Genomic DNA, 21,257 nt, shown 5'->3' with positions numbered 1-21,257 from the left:
TTTTTTAATATAATTATGATTTAGTGTAATTCTTCTAGTTTATAATATATACATATTACAAATTTTAAAATATTGATAACTATAAAGTTACAGATATAATTAGGAATAAAGAATATAATTATTAATCCTTAGATATAGATTTTCCAACTTCTTTTTTTTTCATATTATAATAGCATAAATGACATGCATATAAACGCTTTGTATTGTATAAATTACAAGTTGGTGTCAATGCATCGTTTTTTGGCCACCATACAGGAGATATATCAGTTTTACATATATAACAAGACTTCGTTGCTTCTTTTATAGGCAAATGCTGATCTTTTCTAAGATTTTTTAATTCTTCCAATTTAATTGCAATAGTCAAAGGAGTAATATGTCCATAATAAGCATTCGTGTTAACCCGTTTATTTCCTATTGTAGAAATCATTGAAGTTTTATAATTTTCGACATAGGTTTTAATGGCATACTATAGTCTTATCAGTAACAAATATAGGGCAATTAAAAGAATACCTTATTTAGTTCATAATCATACTCATTAATAGCATGAACTACAGTTTTTTTCATATTATGATTAGGACACCATATAGCAGCAGTCATAATTCCAAATTCCCCGCTAAATTTTATAGTAATAGCATTATCTTTTCTTGAACCTTTTACTAAAGCTATATCAAATCCAATAGTATACCCTGCATAGATAGCGCAAGTCACATGTAGTGGAATATGGCAAACATGACATAATGCACATACTCCTTGAATCTTTTTACATATAAAGCATACCTGAATAATGTTATAAAATTATTTAATATATATGAAATTTACTTGTTGCCATCTAGTTAATGAAATAGCACCGATTCCTTCTATAGGCTGAAATGTAGAAGAATCAGTAAATTTAAGTTCTGGAATCCATATAGCACATGTAACATGTGCCCAATTATTTCCTGATGTTTGTTTAAGAGCTTCTCTAAAGAAAGAATTCGAATTAAGAGACGAACAATCATGAGTAGAACAAAGAACACATTGATAATTCTAAAAAAATTAGTTTTAAGAATTCTTTTAAAGAAATAATACAGTAGAAACCATAGGTGTTTTATCATTAATACACATATCGCAAATCCATGAATTAGAATCAACGTAAGAAATCCCATAACATGCTATAGATATTAGTAATAATAATTTGAAATTTTGACATACTTTTATGAACCACAAGTTCACATGTTTTACATGTATAAAGCATAGATTTTGGTTCCAAAAGTTTACAAACACGGCAAGATGTTGAATTTATTTTTGAAATTAATGAACCATCTATATCTTTTTTTGGATATTTCGCATCTGTTTTTAAACGACGTCTTTTTCCTGGTCCATTTTTATCACAATTCTCTTCAATTTTTTCTTTTTCTTCAAATAAATGTTGTTCTTTTAAAAGTTCTTCCTCAAATTTCTTCTTCCTCCAACGTGCACCAGGTTCTGATAATTTTTTAGCAATTTCTTCAGGTGGTTCCCAGCGTACACTATATTTTCTCCATAATTCACCACATCTTTCACAAAGTGCTGTAACCACATTTTTATCAGAAATAAATGAACCACCTGGTGCCCGTTTCCAAAGCTTACTTTTAGTTATAGAACAAAATTTGCAGATGAAGCTTTTATGCTTTAATGCTGCTTTTTCAGAATTATAGGCACTATCATCACTGCTATCTGCTATATCCTCCGTTAAGTGTAAAGAAGAATCTAGTACAGATCTATTATGATTTGAAGAAAATAACTTCTCTTCTTTTTTGCGACGACCTGAATAATTCCCCCATATTCTTTTTCCAGATTCTGTCTTTTTCCATATATAATAAAACTTAATTACTTCAGAAAGAGATTTTGTTGGAATCTCACTAGCAACTAAAGATAATTCACTTCCATATTGAGAAATGGCATTTTCAAATTGTTGTAGTTCAAGAACATTAAAATCGGGTATATGAAGATGTTTTCTAGTCAAAAATGATAAACTTGAAATAGATGCATTTATATCAAATTGATTTTTATAAAGTGTTGTTAATGCTATATCTTGAAAATCCGTAGAAAATGGTGGTAAAGAGAGATTTTCGGCTATATATTTAATCTTGTCAAGATAATTATCTATCAAATCATCTGGAATGTTTTCTGGCTTTGAAAATAATTTTATGCTTGTGTAATCATGTCCTCTTAAAACTAAAAAAAAAGTCAAGATATATTAAACAAATACAAAACTTACCATATTTAGTACCTGTTTCATTGGTAGAAGAAAAGTTTTTGTCAAATGAAGATTTTGAATTAGATAGTCTAGAAGAGCATTCTTTAGAATTGTTAGCTTTTGTATTATCCGTTTTAGCTTCTGAATTAGCTTGTTCTAATATTTCTTCTTCTGAAATGTTAGAAAACTTATAAATATGTTTTCCTCTTCTTTTTTTCCGTGAATCTATTACTACTTGTTTTTCTATAAAAGACTCATGTTGTTCTGGAATGACTGCTTGATGTTTACCGCCAATTCTAGATGCTGCCCTAGGATAAATTCTGTCATCGTAATCCAATACATCTTCTATATTGCAATGTATTCCTAAATATCTATATGGCCATAATTTAGTAATCGCTTTCTGCTGTTCAGTTGGCTGTTTATATTTTTTTTTTTCATTTATTTCATTATAATTATTAGATTCTGTAGTATCAGATGATATTGATGATATATCTGATAGTTCAGAATCCTCATCCTTATTATCGTCATCATTTTGTACACCTTTTTTTCTTAAATTAAAAGTCTTTGATTGTTTTTCTGAAAAAATTTCAAAACTTCTATTAGCTTTTATACGGCGATGCTCAGCTCTAGAACAGGAAGTACATGTCCAAGCGAATCCTTTTGTAGGTTTTTTAAGTAGAGGAGGCTTAACACAATGCATATGATAATCATCATGACAAACAGCACATCTAATAGATTCAACACTTGTACATGTTAATTCTTGTATAATAAAAAAAAATTAAAAATACCTTAAACACCAGTTGCCGCAACGTTTGCAACCTCTATGTTGCATTGCCAATTCTTTTCCTCTCCCACTCTCTACAATTACATACTTCCATTCTTGCTTAAGAACTTCTTTTACTCTGTCTGGAACATTTGTTACTTTATGTATAGGTACCACTTCATAATAACGATGTATATAGCGATCAAAAAGTCTATCATAATAAAAAGAATTCGGTATTTTTCGATATTCATCATGATTTTCTATTTCATCTTTATGAAATATTGTACATTTTCCCCTATATGCTGATAAGGGACATATATCAGAGTGCATGGAAGCAAATAATTGACGAGAATCATTAGTTTTTTTTTGAACATCCCTTGGTCTATAAAACCAATTCACACGGACTGCATTAATAGAACCATCCGGATCATTATTCATTGACGTAAACTCCATGATTCTTGCAAGATAATATGGCTCACCAGGTGGTTCTGAAACTAAATATATAGTATCTAAACTATATAAAAAATTGAAAAAATAAAAAAAACAAAAATACCATTACGATAAAGAACTGTACCATCTGTTAATGTACAGACTGGTTCTTTTTGTCCGTTTTTCTGTATATAATTTATCTTAACAATTCTAGCAATATGATTTACTTTATTTGCATTTTTTCTCTTTCGTTTAGTATTATGTAATTCTTGTGACTTCATATTATATGTTTTATCTTCTATATTGTTTTCTGAGTTGCATTTTTCCTTAATATTATACTCATGCATTTTATTATATAACTTAACAAAAACTTAAACTTGACAAAATATCATAATAAACTTCAAAAATAACTTCATCGATTTTTCACAAAAATGATATTTTTCCTGGATTTAATGAAGATCCCTACTTTTTTATTAATATTCTCTTTCTTTTTTATATTTTTTTTAAATTAAATTTTAAAATAATTTTTTATTAATTAATATTATATAAAAAGCTAATATGATTAAAAAATAATATAAAAACAAGTAAAACTATATTTACTTTCATAGATAAAAATAAAATGGTTAAAAATTTATAATATATGAACAGATACATTAAATATGTGAGTGGAAATAAATATATGATTAAATCAAATAATCCATTTTTTTGAAAACATTATTTGTTTTTGAATTTCTTTATTAAATAATTATTAATCTTTTATTAGAATTACTGTGGATTTATTTTACTTTTATTAAAATAAAACATGAATAATTAAAATGAAATTTTATAGTAAAATCTCTAACTTTATAAAAAGATTAGATATATAAAAAATAAATTAAGTTATAAAGATGTTTTTAATTTTACAATATATTTTAATTTTTTTAAGTTTTAAATCACATGAGAAAAATATTATGAAAAAGAACTTAAATAATTTAATGAACTTATGAAATTAATTATTTATAACCTATATTTTTTGAAAGCTTAAAAATTAACCAATTTTATAATCTTTAAACAAATATTATATAAATTTTATATTCCTAAATTTAATATTAAATGTTTAAATTCTCTAATTAAACATGTAAAAATCATTAATATTTTAAGAACGTTAGTTTTCGCTGTTCAGTGAATCTAATATATTTTATGAGATAAACTAATAATAATTATCTAAAATATGATAAAACTACAGCTTTAATTTTTTAAAAAAAAAGGAATCTAATAAAATATATAATATTATTAATTCTTAAGATTTATTTCATGAAAAAAGGACTATCCAACCTGCCTCCTGGCGGAATCGAACCACCGACCTTTCGCTTACTAGGCGAATATTATAACCACTAAACTAAGAAGGCGTTTAATTGTAGCAGTGCCCCTTATTTATATTAATAATTATATACAAGAAATTGCAAGCTGAAATTATAAAAGTTATTTTGATATTAAAAGAAATATTAAGGAATTAAGAGATTCTCTATTTTAAAATAATCAAGATATTTAAATAATTTACATAGGTTTAATCTTGTATTTTAGTAATTTAAAATGTTTAAAATTTAAACTAGATAATTTTTTTATGTTCTAATTATCAATTTAATTATAAGAATTAAAATAAAATATAGTATATGAAACTATTTTTTCTTTGTAGATATAAAAACCTTTATATCTAAAATTAAATATTCAAATATAATAACTTAAATAATTAATTTAGATCTATTAGTAATTATCATAAAACAATAGCTTATTAAATATTTAAATATCGAAATGTTCAACAATTTAATAGCAAGATTAATTAAATAATATAATTTCTCAATATTTAAATATATTATTTAACTACATAAATAAAAATAATATTTATATTTTGGCATAATTGGATTATACGTTTATTTGAAAATACGAGATACCAACATAATTCTAAAACTTATAAATTACATAATCCAAAAAATAACTATGTAAAATAAATACCTTGTTACTTATGAGATTTATCATTCCATAATATAAAGAAAATGATATTTTATGAATATTTTTCTTTTAAAGCGTTAACCAAATCAATATATTCTCTCATAGCATCTTCTTTAGATTTTCCTTTTCAATAAATTTACATGATTACATGTTAAAAAATAATTTTCACCTTTCTGTTTATTCCATGCATCCCTTTCAAAAAAAATAAGAAATATTAATAACAAAAAAATTTAAAATAATTACCATTTACATTTTCCCTAATTTAATCTTTTAATACATAATACAAAAACAAAATATCTACCTTAGCATCAAAGAATCCTGGTCTTTCCTTATTAATATCTCCTTCCGTAGCTAAAGAATATATATATATATAATGCAAAAAACTATATATTTATTACCTTGCTTATACCTGTATTATGTAAAAATGCAATAAGAAAATGAATATACAGATATATCCTATATCAAATACACACTTACAGTGCATAAAGCTTTAATATAATCAAATATGTTTCTTTACCCCCCAATAACTTACCTCTAAAAGCTCTGAGTCTGATGGTGTTAATGAAAGATTTTTAACCTAAAAAATAACATTCTAACAAAATCTAAAAAATATTCTATACAATACATCTTTTGCTGCTTGTTCAAATTCTTCAATAAGTGACATTCTATATTAATTAATATCACCTATTTATTCCCCCAATATCTTTAGCTAAACGAAATATTAAAAAATAAATCATAACCTATATGAAAATATTAAAATTTTCTATTTAAAATCTTTTATACATATTTATTAAACAACTATTTCCTAATCAATTACAATTTATATATATTATTATTCTTAAAATACTTTTTAAATTTATTATTCTTATTCTACATAATATATTTATATCTTATTAAATTTAGTTTATTAAGAATTTTACACTACAAAATAAAATATAAAGGTTTAAGGTTTATCATTTTTAAAGATTATTTAACTTTTTTTAAGATTTAAGAACTCCGTTAAATTAGTTTTTAATAAATAATTAAGAAAAGAGTTAAAAAGTAAGAATAAAAGTAAGAATTTAAGATTAATATTTAAAAATTTCTTATTAAATAAGTAGAATAATTTGTTAAGAATGAGCTGGTAAGTTAAGTTTTATTAAATAGATAAAGCTGACATTAAGATAGGAAAGGATTTCAAAAGGCAGTAGTAAGGGTATGAAATTTGTTAGAAATGATATTTTGATTAAGAATAAATATAAAGGCACCTCAACAAGTTAAGGGAAAGCTTAATATTGGGGAAAATACGGTGGATGCAGCTTATATAGATGTTGAAAATCAATTTAAAGAACTTGAGCTAAAATTAAGAAAATTGCTTAATAATGCCAAAAAATATTTACAATCAATAACAGGCATATTTATAATATAAAATTTCAGTATTTTCTGATGTAAAAAAAAGATATTTTAAGTTATCAAATGGAGTTTGCGGTGATTATTGAAGAAATTTATAAACCAATTACAGGAAAGAGTACAGATATTGAAAATAAATCGAATGAAGAATGTAGTGAAGGTTTGTTATAGATGTTATCTGTATTTTTTTTTATTTAGTTTTTAGCTGTTGATGCTTGTCAAAAATATCGAAATATTGTTAAAGAACTTCAAGAAATACTTACTCCGGAGCTAGAAATGATTGAATCAAGAATTATTGCTCCTACTAGTGAATTATTATCTATTATTGCATCTATTCATAAAATAACAGAGAAACGAGAACGAAAACGTTTGGATTATGACCGTCATAGATCTAATTTAAAGAAACTTCAAGACAAAAAAGAAAAAACCTTAAAAGATGAAAGAGCTCTTTATAGTGCAGAAAATGTTGTTGAACAAAGTACACAAGAATATGAATATTATAATACTTTATTAAAAGAAGAACTTCCTATACTTTTTGGTTTAGAAATTAATTTTATTCAACCATTATTTCAAAACCTTTATTATATACAACTTAATATATATTACACTCTTTATGAAAAAATGAAGTGTATTGACATTGGATATTTTGATTTAAATAGAGAAATTGTTGAAGGATTTGAACTCAAGCGAAATAATATTCAAGAAATAACAGAAAGTCTTGGTATTGTAAGATTTACTCTATCTCGAAGATGTTAGTAATACATGATATTCTAAATTAATTAATATCTTTTTAGCTCGATGTGTCGCTGAAGCTGACAATTCTAAACCAGCCAAACTATCTCCTACATCATCTCACTTAGAATCAAATGTGCAATCAGAAGAATTGCCTTCTTATTACGATGTACAAAATTTACAAAATTATCAGACAAATTATGGAAATAACATTGGAGAAAGCAGTAATGCTAATAATAGGAATTCTAATATCAAGAAGATACCACCACCTCTTCCATGTAAACCAACTCTATTAAAAGGAAAAGAATGCGCAGTGGCATTATATGACTATGAAGCACAGGTCAAATAATTACAAATATTTGTTTTCAATATTTATTTTTTTTAGATGGAAGGTGATCTTTCTTTTAAAGCAGGAGATAGAATTGAAATAATAAAGAAAACAGATAAAAAAAATGTATATATTATTTATTGCAATAGTTTAAATGTCTAACATATTCTAGGATTGGTGGACTGGGAGATTAAATGGAGTTGAGGGAGTATTTCCGGGAAATTATACTGTATTAGAACAGTCGTGATCTATTCATTGTTTTTTCGAAAAAATGCTGTTTTGAAAATAGACATTTTTACAATAACCTATTATTAGGAGAGACAATTTTAATGTTTTTACTTTATTGTATTTTATTTTAAACTTAACAAGAATCGAATTAAATTCTAGAATATAAATAAAATATTATTTTAAATAAAGTAATATCATTTTTAAATAAAGTAATATTATTTTTAAATATGCTTATTATTTATCAATTGAATCAATTATGATTTTACAATAAAAAGAATTTAATGTTATAAGATTTATTAACTTTATATTTTTAAATATTTATTGAATTAATATTGTAGATTTTACAATTAATAATTATGATAAATATTAAAAATAAATTATTAAAATAAGTTATAAACGATCAATACAAATAACTTAAATATAATTATAAAATATTTATGCTTATTTAATATCCTCGTTTAAATGGCTATTTAAAAAATCTATAAAAATTTCTTGAATTTTACTTTTACTAGATGTTTGTATTCTATTAAGATTAATAAACCGATGCCTTATAGATTGTAATTTTGATAACGTAACATTATTTGACAAAGTTATACTCTAAATGATATTCAATAAATATTATTAGTCAAATATATATCATACTTTATTTATTGAATCGATTTTTATCTCTGATTCTGAACCATGATTCATTTGATTTTCAATTATCGTATCTATAATTTTCTGAGTAATTTTATTAAGTTCAAATAAATAGTCAGATGATGGCAATGGTTTCTAAAAAAATTATTTTTTTTTTTCTAATCTATGGATCATGTACCACAATTGTTGATGCATTAGGTTTGATCATTTTTTTACTAGATAAGATTTCCCATATCGAATCAACAGGAGAAGATAAATCTGAATATATTACAGTAAATAAAGGCGAATCCCATTTCGCCAATGAATTAGGCTCTTCATATCTCATCAAAAGTTCCTCAAATCTAAATTTATAAAAAAATATTAAAAAAATCAATACATTTTACACATCTGGAGGATATCCTAAAGATTTTCGCTCGCAATTCCATTCTCTACATATATTAATTGGAGTCCCACAATGGATCTTAAAATATAAATTATAAATTCCTGTTTTATTCTAATTTTTACCACACAATAAGATGTACCAGTGTTTTTAGCCTCACAATACAATTGATATCTATAACCCTTAATATAATTCATTCCGTCACATAATACAATTGTGTTTTTATTTAAAGCACGCCCAACGGCTGAATACATTGTTGCACGAGCAGCTTTTTCTTTTGTCGCATCTAATATATGACATTTTTATTTTAAAAAATTAAATCCCTACTTCCATAAACATCCTTCTTAATTCCAAGAGATTCATCATTAATCAAAACGACCTGAAATGATGGTTTTCTTTCATCTAATTCTATCTTATCATAAAGTGCCTTTTTAAGCTCATGTGCTCTCTGGGTTTTTCCTGAAGAAGGATAGCCTAAAGTCAATAATTAACATCAGCTATATTTCTGTCCTTTAAAGACAGAAACCTGTAAAAACAACTAGTGGCATATTAAGATCTAAAAAACTATTTTAAACAAAATAAATAACAATTTGTTCATATTAAATGATTTACCTTGGCAAGTAACAAGAAGTAATTTAAATAAGTAAATATACAACAGATTCCCTTTTTCCTTTCTTTTTTCTTAATAACCCTTAAGATTTTACAATGTTTCACCACTTTTAAATAGTTTTAAAGACTTGCTTATTATACAAGTTGACTATTTCTATATATCCTACGCCTTCAAATTTTAATCCTTCTGCAGCATCCTAATAAATTACAATACACTGTTTATGTTCTTAAAAGCTATGTCTTCTCAATATTTTTATGTATAAAACTGTATTTTATATTCTTATATCTATTAATGCCTGGATATTATGGTTTAATCAGATCATTCAATTTCTAAGAAAAAAAATATTTCTTTTAAAATTATTGTTAATATTATCTTAAAATTTATGTTAATTTATGAATATTAAAATAAAAAATATTAAGAAATATTAAAAAATATTAATAAATATTAATAAATTTATTTTATAAATTATTGATTACTAATGATTAGTAATACGTCGATATCGAACATCCATAAAAATTTAGTGAAGGAAATATTAAGAGATAAATTAGTTAAGGAGAGGAGGGTTATTTGTTAACAAGAACATGCTTTTTGAAGAGAGATCAGCGTGCTTTTGGAGAAACGGGAAGGCAGAGAGACTATTTTTAAGGCCGTGGTTACTTAAAACAAATGTACATCGGGAGTTTCTTCAAACATATCAAAAGCCGTCTTCTACGCTTTGGATGCACCAGAATATAAGTAGTCCAGTTAAGGAGAAGCAGAGGGAGATGACACGTTCAGCGTCTTTTTTAAAAACTAAATATAATCCTAGAAAAACAGCAATGACATTGGTAAATCAAAAATTGATATTTTAAAGTTAAATAAAACAATATATTAACTTTAACTAAGACACCACGTGCAGTAGAGAGGCTTAAGGAGCTTTTGAATCAGCCAGAACCAAAAATGATAAGAATAGGCACTAAACGAAAAGGATGTGCAGGTCTATCATATTTACTCGAATATGTAGATGAACCGGGAAAATATGATGAAACAATAATTCAAGATGGTATTTTTATTTTCATTTTAAATATATATTACTAATAAATCTTTAGGTGTAGCAATTCTTATTGATAATCGTGCATTATTTACCATTATTGGTAGCAAAATGGATTGGGTTCAAGATAAACTTGCAGCACGATTTGTATTCGATAACCCTAATGCAACTAGCACTTGTGGTAAGATAAATCTTTTGATTGTTTAATAATAAGTAATTTTAAAATATCTTTTATAGGATGCCAAGAAAGTTTTTCGATCAATTAATATATAATTATTTTAATTAATTAATGTTTCTTAAAAAAGACACATTTTCATTTTTTCTTTAGAGTTTCAAAAGAAAACAAAAAGACCAAATTATAAAAAAAAAACAACATTTCTTTATTGCATACCTTTCAATGCGTCAACTTATCATTTTGGTATTAAAATATGCTTTTTTAAAAAAATCAAATCATTATTTTATGATTTAATAATAAAGTGTATCATTAATTATTTCATAATAAAAAAATACGCTATTAAAAAACATAAATTTATAGATCTTTAACCATTTCTATTTCATATTTAATTTTATATAATAATTAAACCCCAATTAACTTGGTAATCTTTATTTAAAAAGATTTCATACATATATTTTCATATCAATTTCGATTTTATAACTTTTTAATTATCACTTTTATTATTTAACAATAATATTTATTAAATACTTTTAAGAAAATATTCTCTTTAAATAACTTAATTTATTAATTCTTATATACTATTACTATATATTCTATATAAATAACTTGCTAAAAATTAATATATCAAAAAGTATAAAAGTATTTATAGCTAAATAAATATATATAAATAGTTCTATTAAAAGTAATAATTCCCCATATCATAATGTCTAAGCACTGATTCATTATAGATAACAATCGATAAAAGATTTTGACGCTCAGTCGAAAAAAGATTTTTACGATACATCCTATAACATCATCGTTTAGCCCATTGTTACTAAATTTTCTAAACAACTTAGTAACTACAAGTCCTCCATATACATATTAAATATACGGAATATATTACTTTATTTATATATTTAATAAGTACTTGTTAAATATTTTAGATACTTAATATACCTATATTTTCTATAAATAGGTTTATAAAAAATACATAATTAGTGTATAATATTAGAAAAACAGGTATAATTATTACTAAATATTCTTAAGGTTATTTAAAAATACTTGGATAGCTTATTGTTAAAAATATGGGATGCGGAATCAGCACACAAAATAGCATAGAAAAGCAGCGCAATGAAGAAATAGAAAACCAATTGAAAAGAGACCAAATTATTATGCGGAATGAAATAAAGATGCTTCTTCTTGGTAGCTTTTGTTATTGTTAAAGAAATATATTTTAAATGATTCAGGAGCTGGAGAATCAGGAAAATCAACGATTTTAAAGCAAATGAAACTTATACATGAAGGGGGATATAGTGTAGAAGAGAGGGAATCATTTAGGGAAATAATTTATTCTAATACGATTCAATCTATGAGAGTTATTCTTGAAGCAATGGAGGTAATGGATATTCCACTTGGTAACTCGAAAAATATGGAATATGTACAAATTATTCTTAGCCAACCAAATCAAATTGAGGGGGATGTGTTGCCCCAGGAGATTGGAGAAGCAGTTATTTCATTATGGAAAGATACAGGTGTACAAGAATGTTTTCGGAGATCTCGTGAATATCAATTAAATGATTCGGCAAAATAGTATGTTATTTTCTTAAAAAAGTGTTCTTATGGATATTTTTAGCTATTTTGATTCAATTGATAGAATTTCACATCCTGATTATTTACCAACAGATCAAGATGTATTGCGTTCTCGAGTTAAAACAACTGGTATTACAGAAACTACATTTATTATTGGAGATGTAATTTATCGTATGTTTGATGTTGGAGGACAACGTTCTGAGAGAAAAAAATGGATTCATTGTTTTGAAAATGTGACAACGATTATTTTTCTTGTTGCTATTTCAGAATATGATCAATTACTTCTTGAAGATGAAACAGTAAATCGTATGCATGAAGCATTAACTCTTTTTGATTCTATTTGTAATTCTCGCTGGTTTATAAAAACAAGTATAATATTGTTTTTAAACAAAATAGATATTTTTCGGGAGAAACTTTCTGTTTCTCCAATGAAAAACTATTTCTCTGACTATACAGGTACATTTTATTTAACAAAGATTATTTATAGAAAAAATCTTATTAATTTAGGAGGTGATGATTATAATGCAGCATGCGATTATATTTTAAACAAATTTACTTCATTAAACCAATCCAATACTAAACAAATTTATACTCATTTTACTTGTGCAACAGATAGCAGTCAGGTAAATAGTTTTTTTTATATAAATCATTCTAATGCCATTAGATAAAATTTGTAATGGCCGCTGTTAATGATATTATTATACAGACAAATTTGAGGGACTGTGGCCTTCTATAAAATATACATGTATACCTTTTAAAATACTATTTTCTTCCTGTATTATGAGGAATTTGATTTAATCATATTAATTTTTATATTTCATAATTCTTATTTTTTTATTAAAAAAAACATGTCTTTAGAAGAATACACATCTTTAGTTTCTTCATTTAAAGACATTTATAATAATGCAAGTCCTCATCTTCGCCAGTTAATGTACTCTATTTGTTCTTAAATCCCTTATATTAAATCATACAGAATTGATACATTATTTATTGAATCATCACCTGTTGATATATGGTATATCCATCAAAAATTTATAAATAAAAAACCATATTATTTTGATATTCTTGGTCATTTACCTTATGAGCTTCTAGAAATGGTCTTTAAATACCTGGATATAGAGGATATTATAGTATTTTCAATGGCAAATACTATATATTTAATATCAAAAAATAATATGATTAGGTCTGCAGACGATGGAATACTCTTATTTCATGCAATTTAGTTGCAAAGATGCTAATAAATGTTTATTTTAATGGACAAACTATAAAAGATACAAATAATGATTGGTATTCACTTTTTCAAAAATTTGCAAAAAAATACATAAGAATGAAGAAAGGAGAGCTTAAATCATTTAATATACTTTATCCTTATAACAAGGTAACATCTAGTTCGCTTTATACTCGATTATATGATAATCATCTTGTACTTTATAACCATTCAATAACAGAAAGTTTTAATAAAGGGATTACTTTATATTGCCTAAGGCCTGGTATCAGCCAGAAAGATGCAATATATATTTCTACTGAAAGTTATGGAGGAATGTTGAATGTTTCCTTGGATTCTTATATTATTGTAGGTGTTAATTATTTTGGGTATATTTGATAATATATTATAATTATACTTATTATATTTGTAGTGTATTTTATATATGGTCACTTCATACTCTGGAATTAATAGATACATTTAAACTAGGAAGCTCTGATGTAGCATCTATGACTTGTTGTAATAATAATATATGTATCAATACATTTAGTCAGGTTTTAAGTGTCTGGAACTTAAAATTCAAAAAGTTTATGTTCTATAAGACTTTAGAACAAATAGACCCTGTAAGAACAAATCTATATATAGATAAATACTAATTATTTATATAGAATTTATCAAAAAAGTGTAATGTTATAATTATTGAATTTTTAAAAAGAAATAACGAATTGATTCTTTGTATTGAAAACATGACTTCAAATAACGAAATTTCATATTATCAATATAGAATTTATGTTTTGTCGCCAGATTGTGGACGTATATTGCGATATGGAAGTTTGATGAATAAAAATATGCCATTTAAAACTAATATTATCAACGAGGACGAGCTAATGATCTTTTATGAGCTTAATAGTGGTCAATATTTAAAGATGGATCTAAAAACTATGCATGCTGTTAGATGTTTATTCCATAAAAATCATATTCAAGAACTTGATTATCTTGTTTATCTTCAAAATTCATTCATTATTAAAAATCTAAAATCGATAGATAACTCTTCAGATAATGGTCTATATGTTGAAAAGTGTGATCCTGAAACAGGGCTTCTTTTATCTAAAAATAAAATTTTAGGAAGTGAAAATATAATTTATAGTCAATCTTGTTTAAAAAACAAAGATTCATTACAAGGAAACAATGATTGGATCGTGTACAATCATCAAAACAAGGTTTTTTTATGGGAACTTTGATATCTTGAATACTTATGCTTAATAACTATAAAATGCTTAAGTTTAAATGATTCCTGGAATTTTTATCCTACAATTAAAAAACTAATTACAATTTCTGTACCATATTACCAACCTACAATTATTTATTGGGATATATTTTTATTTATAATATTAACACTGTTTCATGAACTATACGATTTAATATTGAACAAGAATATTAATGCATTCGGGTTTCTTATGATTAATTTACAATGAAAACAAAGCAGACCTTTTTTTTATGCCACCAAAACTGTAAATAAGGATAGAACTAAAAAATAAACCGACAGTAATAGCAATTGAAATTTGAATCATGACAATACCAAAAGACAAAGAATTAGGACTAACTGAATGCTCAATTGCAGAATCAGAAATATTATAATCAGTAGATGAATTATGGGAAAAAATTTCATTTGACTCCCCTATACCAATATAAACACCTCTTTGCGCAGCTAAACCAGATGGAATTTGAACAAAAATTGCTGGTAAAACAACGGTAAAAGCTAAACCATGGCCAATCCTAGAATATATGTTACCAAGACATCCAATTACAAAAGCCCTTATCAAATTAAAACGATTTCATAATTACAACTAGTATCATACCCTATAGCATTTGAAACTTGAGAAGCACCAAATCTTTTTGAAGAAAAAAAATTTACAATGTATCCTGTGCCTGCGATAATTACAGCAACAGGGAATTGATGTGGCCTTGCCTGGTTAACAACTAAAATACTGTTTTTATTAGCTATTAATAAATATAAACTGCCATATTATAATACCATGCGGTGAATAAAGGAACAGAAATAAAACGATATAAAACATCAATGTTACTACGACAATATGTTTCATTACTAGCTTTTTGATCCATTGAACCATAAATAACAGAACCAATAGTGATTCCAAAACCAAGAAATAATGAATAAATAATAGCATAGAATAATCTAACAGAGCCAGCGACTATATTTTTAGTTTGAAGCTCTAATGATCCACACACTTTTTAAATGAGAAATAGAAACCCTTCAAATAAATAACTTACACACTAAATAACCCGGTAATATAAGTGCAATAGCACTTTCTGCCATACTTGCAAAACAAAAAATATATTTCCCCTGATTTTTTTGATCTGGTATACTTCCAAAAGCTCTTGCAAGAAAACTCGTAATAATAGTAGCTGATATTTCAAAGGCATTCGCATACATAAGACTTCGTCGTGCAACAATTACTTTCAATAAACCCAAAATACAACCTAAAAGAAATGAAATAGGCATATCAAGCCAAGATGCATTAAATGCAAATGGCCCCACTAACGCACTTGCAAAACCATAAAAAAGAACTACAACCCAATTTTTATAATACTGTTTCCGATTAATTACTTCATCAAGATTTTTCATTGCTTCTTCTACTCCAATAAGATCATGAATTACTTGTTTATAGATAAAATGAGTTTCCTGTAATTTTCCGATATCTAATCCTTGATTAACACGAATAACATGCATATCTGACGTATGAGTAATCAAATCGCCAAAAGAAACAATCATGCACCCCGGAATATATAAAAATTGTCCATCAATTTCAAGAACTCTTGATGTCAATCTCATGCATTCTTCTAAACGATGTGTAGGACTTCCGTAAAGCATCAATGCATGACACAATCTCAAAATAAATTTTTGTCGTTGTAAAACATCTGCTAAATGTATTGTAATACGAATCTCATCTTCTAATCTCGATCGAGATAGACTATGTCTTATGGCATTCGCTAATCCACTATTATGCTTACGTAATTTATACGGAGGTCGTGATAATCTTGATAATCCTGAACCAGAATCATCACGATGAATATTTAAAAGACCTGGAACTGCAACCGTCACTGATGATGTTGCCAATAACGCTGATAATGATGTAGACGAACTATTCGTCGATTTACTATGCCATTTAGGCGTACTACGTCCTGTACCAGGCGGCGTTATGTTTTGCCGATTAAAATGCATATTATCTGAATTATATCTATTTCTATTAATATTCTTTTTTTCATAAAAAATTATCTTATACAATTTCAAAAGATGCGATAACACCCCTCCTCGAAATCCAGACGTTTGTGTTGTATCTTCTCCTGATATTCGTGTTGAATCTTCAGATATATCTGTTCCTTTTAATACCTTTTTCTGACGATATGACTCTCCACGTAAATGCGATCGTACTAGATCATACGCATATTTCGTCAATGAATAAAACTCTCCTCCACGTCTTTTTCCCGCTTTTTTCTTAGGCGATCCTGATGACACTTGTTTACTCGATGTCTTAGGAACGCACTGTTTAAATTCTTCCGGTGCTGAAAATACTGATGGCGATTCTCCTGATAAAAATGGGCTACTAGATACTCTATGAGGTAAATCTAGCAACTGAACATCCGGAACTTTTGTCTGTTCAGATTCAAGAAGTTGCGACGTATAAAGCGATAATGATGATAATCCTTGTCTCTGACTCGATTCAAATGATCCAATAACCGGTGATACCGGGCTTGATTCCCTCTTTTCTCCCATTCCAAGGTGCTCCTTGGAATCCAATGCTGACGTCTCAACTTCTTCCTGGATATAAAAAGATGATACCCGTTTATGTCTCTGAGAACTACTGCCTTGAGCTCCTTCTACTAATATATGTGCCGATTCTTCTGCTGATACTTCTCCTATGTTTTCTAGGCCTTCTTCCGCGTCAAATCTGACGCGGTGTATACTTCGTTTTGTTCTACGCTTAGAAAGTAGATCTTCTGTACATGATTCCTCTGGAATATCTCCAGCATCTGATGATGCATTTCCTGCTTTTCCTGACATAAATTATGGTCTGGATAAGGTCTTTATAAGGTCTTTATAAGCAATTATCCTATGAAGATTAAATCTATCAAAAGTTATACGTTGGATCGAGGTGTTTGGGTTTAAATATGAAGGGTATATATATATAGATGATTAAGAATATGTATAAAAAGGCGATATAAAGAAAGAAAAAGAATATTAAAGATGATAAATATAAGTAGTAAATAGTGGTGAATCGTAGTAGAGACGATAAGAAAGAAAGAGGTATTTTAAAAGAATCTAAGATGCTTTTAGTAGATCATTAGGAGTATCAAGAGTAGATCCAGAAGAGAAAAGGATGTTTTGACGTTGCACACCAGCATGCAATATTTTGTTAATAGCCTGCCTGCGTAATCTTAGAGAAAAATTTTTGTTTTCGGATTCATTAGGTGAAAGTAGTTCTTCCATAGGAGGAGGACCACGTGGTTGACGATAAGGAACACCATCTTTATTTAAAGGAGGAATATTTGAATGAAAACCAAATGGTGAATTAGGATTTGTAGAAGAATCGTTAGTATTTGTATGAAAAGCCGAAAAATGTTTGTTTTTCTTAAGATTAGAAAATTGAGAATGATAAGTAGAGCCAGGAAAAGCTGAGGAATGAATTTCTAAAGGGTTAGAATAACCAGGAAGTTCATAATGTGATTCGTGAAGCATTGGAGAGTAAGAAGAAACATGTTGTTCCGGTATATGATGTGAAGGAAAGCTTTTAAGAAAGGTACCAGAATTTGATGGTGAGGTGGGATTGATTTTTCTTGGTTGATATGAATATTGTTGAGATAAGATAGGTTGTGTAAAAGATGAATTGGAAAATAATAATGGTGAATATTTCTGTGGAGTTATTCCCTTAAATTCATCAAAGTTATGTTGATAAGGAGTAGATGGCTCTGATACAGAATTTACAGGAAAGCTTGCTTTTTGATATGTGGATAAACCAAGTCCTTGTGCTGTCCTAGGTGATAAAGCATGTATATGTGGGTAAGCTGATGCCTAATATTTATTAATATATATATATATATTAAATTGATTTCTAGCAACCCCCATGTGTCTTGAATCATTTATATCTTTCCTATAGACATTCGGAAGCTATATTATGTTATTCATTATATATATATATTAATATGAAAAAATACATACAGGAACATATGTCTCTTCATTCTTTTGATTTCCTGGCTCACATCCTACTTGTCTATCCAAACATGGAGCAGTGCGCAGTCCTGCCAAAAGGTATGAACGCGGTGTATTTAAAGGTGCTAAATTTGATGATGTATCTATTGTAGCATTGGGAATAAAAGTTAAGTTCTTAACATTGCAAAACTTCTTATATGATGAATGTTCTCGTGCTGATGCTTTAGACACATCACTATCTATTGCTGTATTACTGGTCATCAAGCTATATAATTAGATGAAACAAGACATCCAGTGTCTAATAAATAATAATCTGAAGATTTGATAAAAGGCTTAAATTAGATGACAAAAACTCTTAATATATAGAAAAAAAACAATAAATATTGTAGAAATGTCGTTATTCCTCTATTTTATATAGCCAATCAATCTTTAATAAAAACAGATAGCATGTTTTGTGATAAAAATATGGTTATAAAAAGCATAAAGGATCAAAAATAATAAGGTTCTTAACTAATAAAAAACATAAGACTTATCAGCATAATTATTTTATAAATTAAACGTACTCCTTTATATTATTTATTAATGTTAATAAATTTTAAGTTGGACGGAGCTTTCACAGAAAGACTAAGGCAAAAAAATGAAGTAGTAAAAAAATGTATGTAACGATGATTATAAGGAGAAAGAATGTATATGAAATAGAAAGATTATAGAAGAGAGTATTATAGTGAAGAAATAAGAAGATTTGAAATACCAAGTGATAAGTGAATAGATAAAGTATAAATGAAGATGTAATTTTAAAAAGCAAAAACTCTATACATGTGAATTATAGTGAATGAAACCGATAATATATAAGAATTATAAAACACGACATACAAAGAAGAAGGAATTCCAAAATAGTATTTTTAACTGTTGAAATTTGATTTTTAATTTACAGAAGAATGCTTAGTGTTTTTTAATCATCACGTCTTGTAATTTCTCTAAGCACGTCTTTTATATTTATATCAGTTGTTCCTGAATTAACTTGAGCTTGTTTTTCACGATCTTGAATTGCCTTGGCAACATTACTTAAAAGTTGTGTTGCATAGCGATTAGAGACTTGTGTAAAAGAATCTATAACGTGTAAAGAATGATAAAGTCTATCGACTTTAAATTCCAAATTTGTTTTTTCTGATTTAAGCCATTGTAATAATTCTGAATGATCAATTGGATAATTGGATTTAACGTCTTCTGAGGGAAACGATATGCCATTAACAGAAGTTTCAGTGACAATGCCTTCTGGATTTTCGAAATCTATGTTGTTTTTGCAAGATAGAAATGAGGCCTCAAGCCTATTCCATGTATTTATTTCTTCTTTTAATCTAGTTCGTATAAATAAAACAAATGATCACAAACAATAAATACATGCTTAGACAATTTATCTTCAAATTCTTTAATTTTTTTTTGATTTTCTATATTCCTTGGGTGAGGCTTTGGTTTTATCAAAATATCTTCTTCCTAAGAAATACATTATCAGTAAATAATAACATCTTTTTTTCAATACCTTTCTATTATACCAACTCGGTGACAGCTTATTTTCAATCAAATCGTTTAGAATTTCTTCTTCAATTATCCTAGCTATATATTTTTAGATATATTTTTTTTTCATCTAAATATACCTAAAGAAGCTGCACGAGAATCCTTTCCATATACTCCCATCTTTTGCTCATCTAATGCACGTTTCGTACACCAAATTAATAACTGTTTCATTCTGACCGGTTCTGGTAAATCTTCTGAAATATGTTTAAAAAAACTTTCATGACTAATACTTGGATGAGGTAACGCTAAAAACCAATACTTCAACAACATCACATATATAACATTTGCTTTCTACCTATTGATCCATTCGCAATAATAGAACTTGCTCGTTTTCCACGGAGTCCAAGGCTACTACGTCGCCGCTGACGCAAATCTCGGTTTTTCTCAATAACCGGCGTATCACATGTTGGTAATTTAACAAAACTATCCATCATATTCATAGAAGAATGCATAGATGCTTCTCCATAGGATTCCTGTATTTCCGACTTATTTGTACGCACAAATTGAAATCCTGAATCTTCCTCATGTATTGCTAAATATATTATCAATTTTTAAACATAAAACAAAGCCCATACTCGTCTTTAACTAAATTCTCTTGTAAGTTAGTCTTATATATTATAGTCTTCTTACACATCGCACATCTTGTAAGGCCTTACATGGCCCTGTCGCTGTAAAACCCCCCTTCTGAGGCATAAAAAACAAATAATATATAAACAATGAATTCCTATTAAATTCCCTGCTTAATAAAGCACTTTTAACCTGTAAAAAAGCTT

The 21,257-nt window shown here is 26.8% G+C and overlaps 10 protein-coding genes and 1 non-coding gene across 11 annotated transcripts; 4 read left to right on the top strand and 7 right to left on the bottom strand.

The window, feature by feature from the left end:
• Positions 1-76: 76 nt before the first annotated feature.
• Positions 77-3,803, bottom strand: T552_01375 (hypothetical protein). The gene is made up of 8 exons (XM_018369959.1): positions 3,535-3,803; positions 3,007-3,490; positions 2,240-2,961; positions 1,192-2,196; positions 1,069-1,151; positions 820-1,026; positions 511-777; positions 77-466 (listed from the first exon to the last, which is right to left on the bottom strand). The coding sequence occupies exons 1-8, from the start codon at positions 3,755-3,757 to the stop codon at positions 122-124; spliced, it is 3,336 nt and encodes a 1,111-aa protein (XP_018226616.1). The 5' UTR covers positions 3,758-3,803; the 3' UTR covers positions 77-121.
• Positions 3,804-4,725: 922 nt separating this feature from the next.
• T552_05016 lies at positions 4,726-4,798 on the bottom strand. Its single transcript has one exon. It is a non-coding gene; the product is annotated as a tRNA-Thr (tRNA).
• Positions 4,799-5,451: 653 nt separating this feature from the next.
• Positions 5,452-6,063, bottom strand: T552_01373 (hypothetical protein; the record flags this gene model as incomplete). The annotated part of the gene is made up of 8 exons (XM_018369958.1): positions 5,452-5,522; positions 5,569-5,591; positions 5,643-5,656; positions 5,701-5,750; positions 5,798-5,808; positions 5,877-5,887; positions 5,932-5,976; positions 6,025-6,063. The coding sequence occupies 8 exons, from the start codon at positions 6,061-6,063 to the stop codon at positions 5,452-5,454; spliced, it is 264 nt and encodes an 87-aa protein (XP_018226615.1).
• A 451-nt stretch (positions 6,064-6,514) lies between these two features.
• On the top strand, positions 6,515-8,139 carry T552_01372 (hypothetical protein; the record flags this gene model as incomplete). The annotated part of the gene is made up of 8 exons (XM_018369957.1): positions 6,515-6,522; positions 6,567-6,594; positions 6,643-6,790; positions 6,838-6,948; positions 6,994-7,539; positions 7,583-7,860; positions 7,906-7,974; positions 8,021-8,139. 8 exons carry the CDS (start codon positions 6,515-6,517, stop codon positions 8,093-8,095), a joined length of 1,263 nt encoding a protein of 420 aa, XP_018226614.1. The 3' UTR covers positions 8,096-8,139.
• Positions 8,140-8,482: 343 nt separating this feature from the next.
• On the bottom strand, positions 8,483-9,749 carry T552_01371 (hypothetical protein). The gene is made up of 8 exons (XM_018369956.1): positions 9,704-9,749; positions 9,618-9,647; positions 9,419-9,565; positions 9,217-9,377; positions 9,096-9,172; positions 8,891-9,053; positions 8,719-8,847; positions 8,483-8,673 (listed from the first exon to the last, which is right to left on the bottom strand). The coding sequence occupies exons 2-8, from the start codon at positions 9,637-9,639 to the stop codon at positions 8,518-8,520; spliced, it is 855 nt and encodes a 284-aa protein (XP_018226613.1). The 5' UTR covers positions 9,640-9,647; positions 9,704-9,749; the 3' UTR covers positions 8,483-8,517.
• Positions 9,750-10,237: 488 nt separating this feature from the next.
• Positions 10,238-11,015, top strand: T552_01370 (hypothetical protein). The gene is made up of 4 exons (XM_018369955.1): positions 10,238-10,528; positions 10,587-10,743; positions 10,790-10,912; positions 10,969-11,015. The coding sequence occupies exons 1-4, from the start codon at positions 10,283-10,285 to the stop codon at positions 10,995-10,997; spliced, it is 555 nt and encodes a 184-aa protein (XP_018226612.1). The 5' UTR covers positions 10,238-10,282; the 3' UTR covers positions 10,998-11,015.
• An 859-nt stretch (positions 11,016-11,874) lies between these two features.
• T552_01369 (guanine nucleotide-binding protein subunit alpha) lies at positions 11,875-13,256 on the top strand. Its single transcript, XM_018369954.1, has 6 exons — positions 11,875-11,905; positions 11,956-12,088; positions 12,133-12,475; positions 12,519-12,931; positions 12,983-13,098; positions 13,140-13,256. The coding sequence occupies exons 2-6, from the start codon at positions 11,971-11,973 to the stop codon at positions 13,209-13,211; spliced, it is 1,062 nt and encodes a 353-aa protein (XP_018226611.1). The 5' UTR covers positions 11,875-11,905; positions 11,956-11,970; the 3' UTR covers positions 13,212-13,256.
• A 24-nt stretch (positions 13,257-13,280) lies between these two features.
• T552_01368 (hypothetical protein) lies at positions 13,281-14,966 on the top strand. Its single transcript, XM_018369953.1, has 5 exons — positions 13,281-13,406; positions 13,449-13,617; positions 13,659-14,068; positions 14,113-14,302; positions 14,348-14,966. Exons 1-5 carry the CDS (start codon positions 13,324-13,326, stop codon positions 14,918-14,920), a joined length of 1,425 nt encoding a protein of 474 aa, XP_018226610.1. The 5' UTR covers positions 13,281-13,323; the 3' UTR covers positions 14,921-14,966.
• A 133-nt stretch (positions 14,967-15,099) lies between these two features.
• T552_01367 (hypothetical protein) lies at positions 15,100-17,809 on the bottom strand. Its single transcript, XM_018369952.1, has 5 exons — positions 16,985-17,809; positions 15,972-16,939; positions 15,715-15,928; positions 15,539-15,667; positions 15,100-15,494 (listed from the first exon to the last, which is right to left on the bottom strand). The coding sequence occupies exons 1-5, from the start codon at positions 17,761-17,763 to the stop codon at positions 15,146-15,148; spliced, it is 2,439 nt and encodes an 812-aa protein (XP_018226609.1). The 5' UTR covers positions 17,764-17,809; the 3' UTR covers positions 15,100-15,145.
• Positions 17,810-17,975: 166 nt separating this feature from the next.
• Positions 17,976-19,216, bottom strand: T552_01366 (hypothetical protein). The gene is made up of 3 exons (XM_018369951.1): positions 18,919-19,216; positions 18,820-18,867; positions 17,976-18,771 (listed from the first exon to the last, which is right to left on the bottom strand). The coding sequence occupies exons 1-3, from the start codon at positions 19,168-19,170 to the stop codon at positions 18,022-18,024; spliced, it is 1,050 nt and encodes a 349-aa protein (XP_018226608.1). The 5' UTR covers positions 19,171-19,216; the 3' UTR covers positions 17,976-18,021.
• Positions 19,217-19,815: 599 nt separating this feature from the next.
• On the bottom strand, positions 19,816-21,223 carry T552_01365 (hypothetical protein). The gene is made up of 7 exons (XM_018369950.1): positions 21,115-21,223; positions 21,060-21,069; positions 20,780-21,016; positions 20,565-20,729; positions 20,450-20,523; positions 20,315-20,403; positions 19,816-20,267 (listed from the first exon to the last, which is right to left on the bottom strand). The coding sequence occupies exons 1-7, from the start codon at positions 21,175-21,177 to the stop codon at positions 19,862-19,864; spliced, it is 1,044 nt and encodes a 347-aa protein (XP_018226607.1). The 5' UTR covers positions 21,178-21,223; the 3' UTR covers positions 19,816-19,861.
• Between the last annotated feature and the right edge of the window lie 34 nt (positions 21,224-21,257).

Source organism: Pneumocystis carinii, assembly GCF_001477545.1.
Source record: "Pneumocystis carinii B80 chromosome Unknown supercont1.5, whole genome shotgun sequence".
In the NCBI taxonomy this organism is placed as follows: domain Eukaryota; kingdom Fungi; phylum Ascomycota; class Pneumocystomycetes; order Pneumocystales; family Pneumocystaceae; genus Pneumocystis; species Pneumocystis carinii.
The sequence above is the reverse complement of the archived record's forward strand: the minus strand, read 5'-3'. Positions and strand labels throughout refer to the sequence as shown.

Bases quoted from the DNA above. Each gene is read 5' to 3' on its own strand.
- T552_01368 (XM_018369953.1), top strand. From the start codon at position 13,324: ATGTCTTTAGAAGAATACACATCTTTAGTTTCTTCATTTAAAGACATT. The intron at 13,618-13,658 runs GCAAATACTATA...TAATATGATTAG, and splicing joins ATATTATAGTATTTTCAATG to GTCTGCAGACGATGGAATAC. The intron at 14,303-14,347 runs GTAAGAACAAAT...TTATTTATATAG, and splicing joins CTTTAGAACAAATAGACCCT to AATTTATCAAAAAAGTGTAA.
- T552_01375 (XM_018369959.1), bottom strand. From the start codon at position 3,757: ATGCATGAGTATAATATTAAGGAAAAATGCAACTCAGAAAACAATATA. The intron at 1,152-1,191 runs GTATGTCAAAAT...TAATATCTATAG, and splicing joins TGAACTTGTGGTTCATAAAA to CATGTTATGGGATTTCTTAC. The intron at 1,027-1,068 runs GTATTATTTCTT...TAATTTTTTTAG, and splicing joins AAACACCTATGGTTTCTACT to AATTATCAATGTGTTCTTTG.
- T552_01367 (XM_018369952.1), bottom strand. From the start codon at position 17,763: ATGTCAGGAAAAGCAGGAAATGCATCATCAGATGCTGGAGATATTCCA. The intron at 15,668-15,714 runs GTATTATAATAT...TAATAAAAACAG, and splicing joins GTTCCTTTATTCACCGCATG to TATTTTAGTTGTTAACCAGG. The intron at 15,495-15,538 runs GTATGATACTAG...TAATTTGATAAG, and splicing joins CAAGTTTCAAATGCTATAGG to GGCTTTTGTAATTGGATGTC.
- T552_01370 (XM_018369955.1), top strand. From the start codon at position 10,283: ATGCTTTTTGAAGAGAGATCAGCGTGCTTTTGGAGAAACGGGAAGGCA. The intron at 10,529-10,586 runs GTAAATCAAAAA...ACTTTAACTAAG, and splicing joins GAAAAACAGCAATGACATTG to ACACCACGTGCAGTAGAGAG. The intron at 10,913-10,968 runs GTAAGATAAATC...TATCTTTTATAG, and splicing joins TAATGCAACTAGCACTTGTG to GATGCCAAGAAAGTTTTTCG.
- T552_01366 (XM_018369951.1), bottom strand. From the start codon at position 19,170: ATGACCAGTAATACAGCAATAGATAGTGATGTGTCTAAAGCATCAGCA. The intron at 18,868-18,918 runs GTATGTATTTTT...AACATAATATAG, and splicing joins ATGAAGAGACATATGTTCCT to CTTCCGAATGTCTATAGGAA. The intron at 18,772-18,819 runs GTTGCTAGAAAT...AATAAATATTAG, and splicing joins ATGATTCAAGACACATGGGG to GCATCAGCTTACCCACATAT.
- T552_01371 (XM_018369956.1), bottom strand. From the start codon at position 9,639: ATGCCACTAGTTGTTTTTACAG. The intron at 9,378-9,418 runs GTAGGGATTTAA...GTCATATATTAG, and splicing joins TAAGAAGGATGTTTATGGAA to ATGCGACAAAAGAAAAAGCT. The intron at 8,848-8,890 runs GTACATGATCCA...TAATTTTTTTAG, and splicing joins CTAATGCATCAACAATTGTG to AAACCATTGCCATCATCTGA.
- T552_01369 (XM_018369954.1), top strand. From the start codon at position 11,971: ATGGGATGCGGAATCAGCACACAAAATAGCATAGAAAAGCAGCGCAAT. The intron at 12,089-12,132 runs GTAGCTTTTGTT...TAAATGATTCAG, and splicing joins AATAAAGATGCTTCTTCTTG to GAGCTGGAGAATCAGGAAAA. The intron at 12,932-12,982 runs GTACATTTTATT...TTATTAATTTAG, and splicing joins CTATTTCTCTGACTATACAG to GAGGTGATGATTATAATGCA.
- T552_01365 (XM_018369950.1), bottom strand. From the start codon at position 21,177: ATGCCTCAGAAGGGGGGTTTTACAGCGACAGGGCCATGTAAGGCCTTA. The intron at 20,730-20,779 runs GTAGAAAGCAAA...ATTGGTTTTTAG, and splicing joins TATTGCGAATGGATCAATAG to CGTTACCTCATCCAAGTATT. The intron at 20,268-20,314 runs GCATGTATTTAT...TATACGAACTAG, and splicing joins TTTGAAGATAAATTGTCTAA to ATTAAAAGAAGAAATAAATA.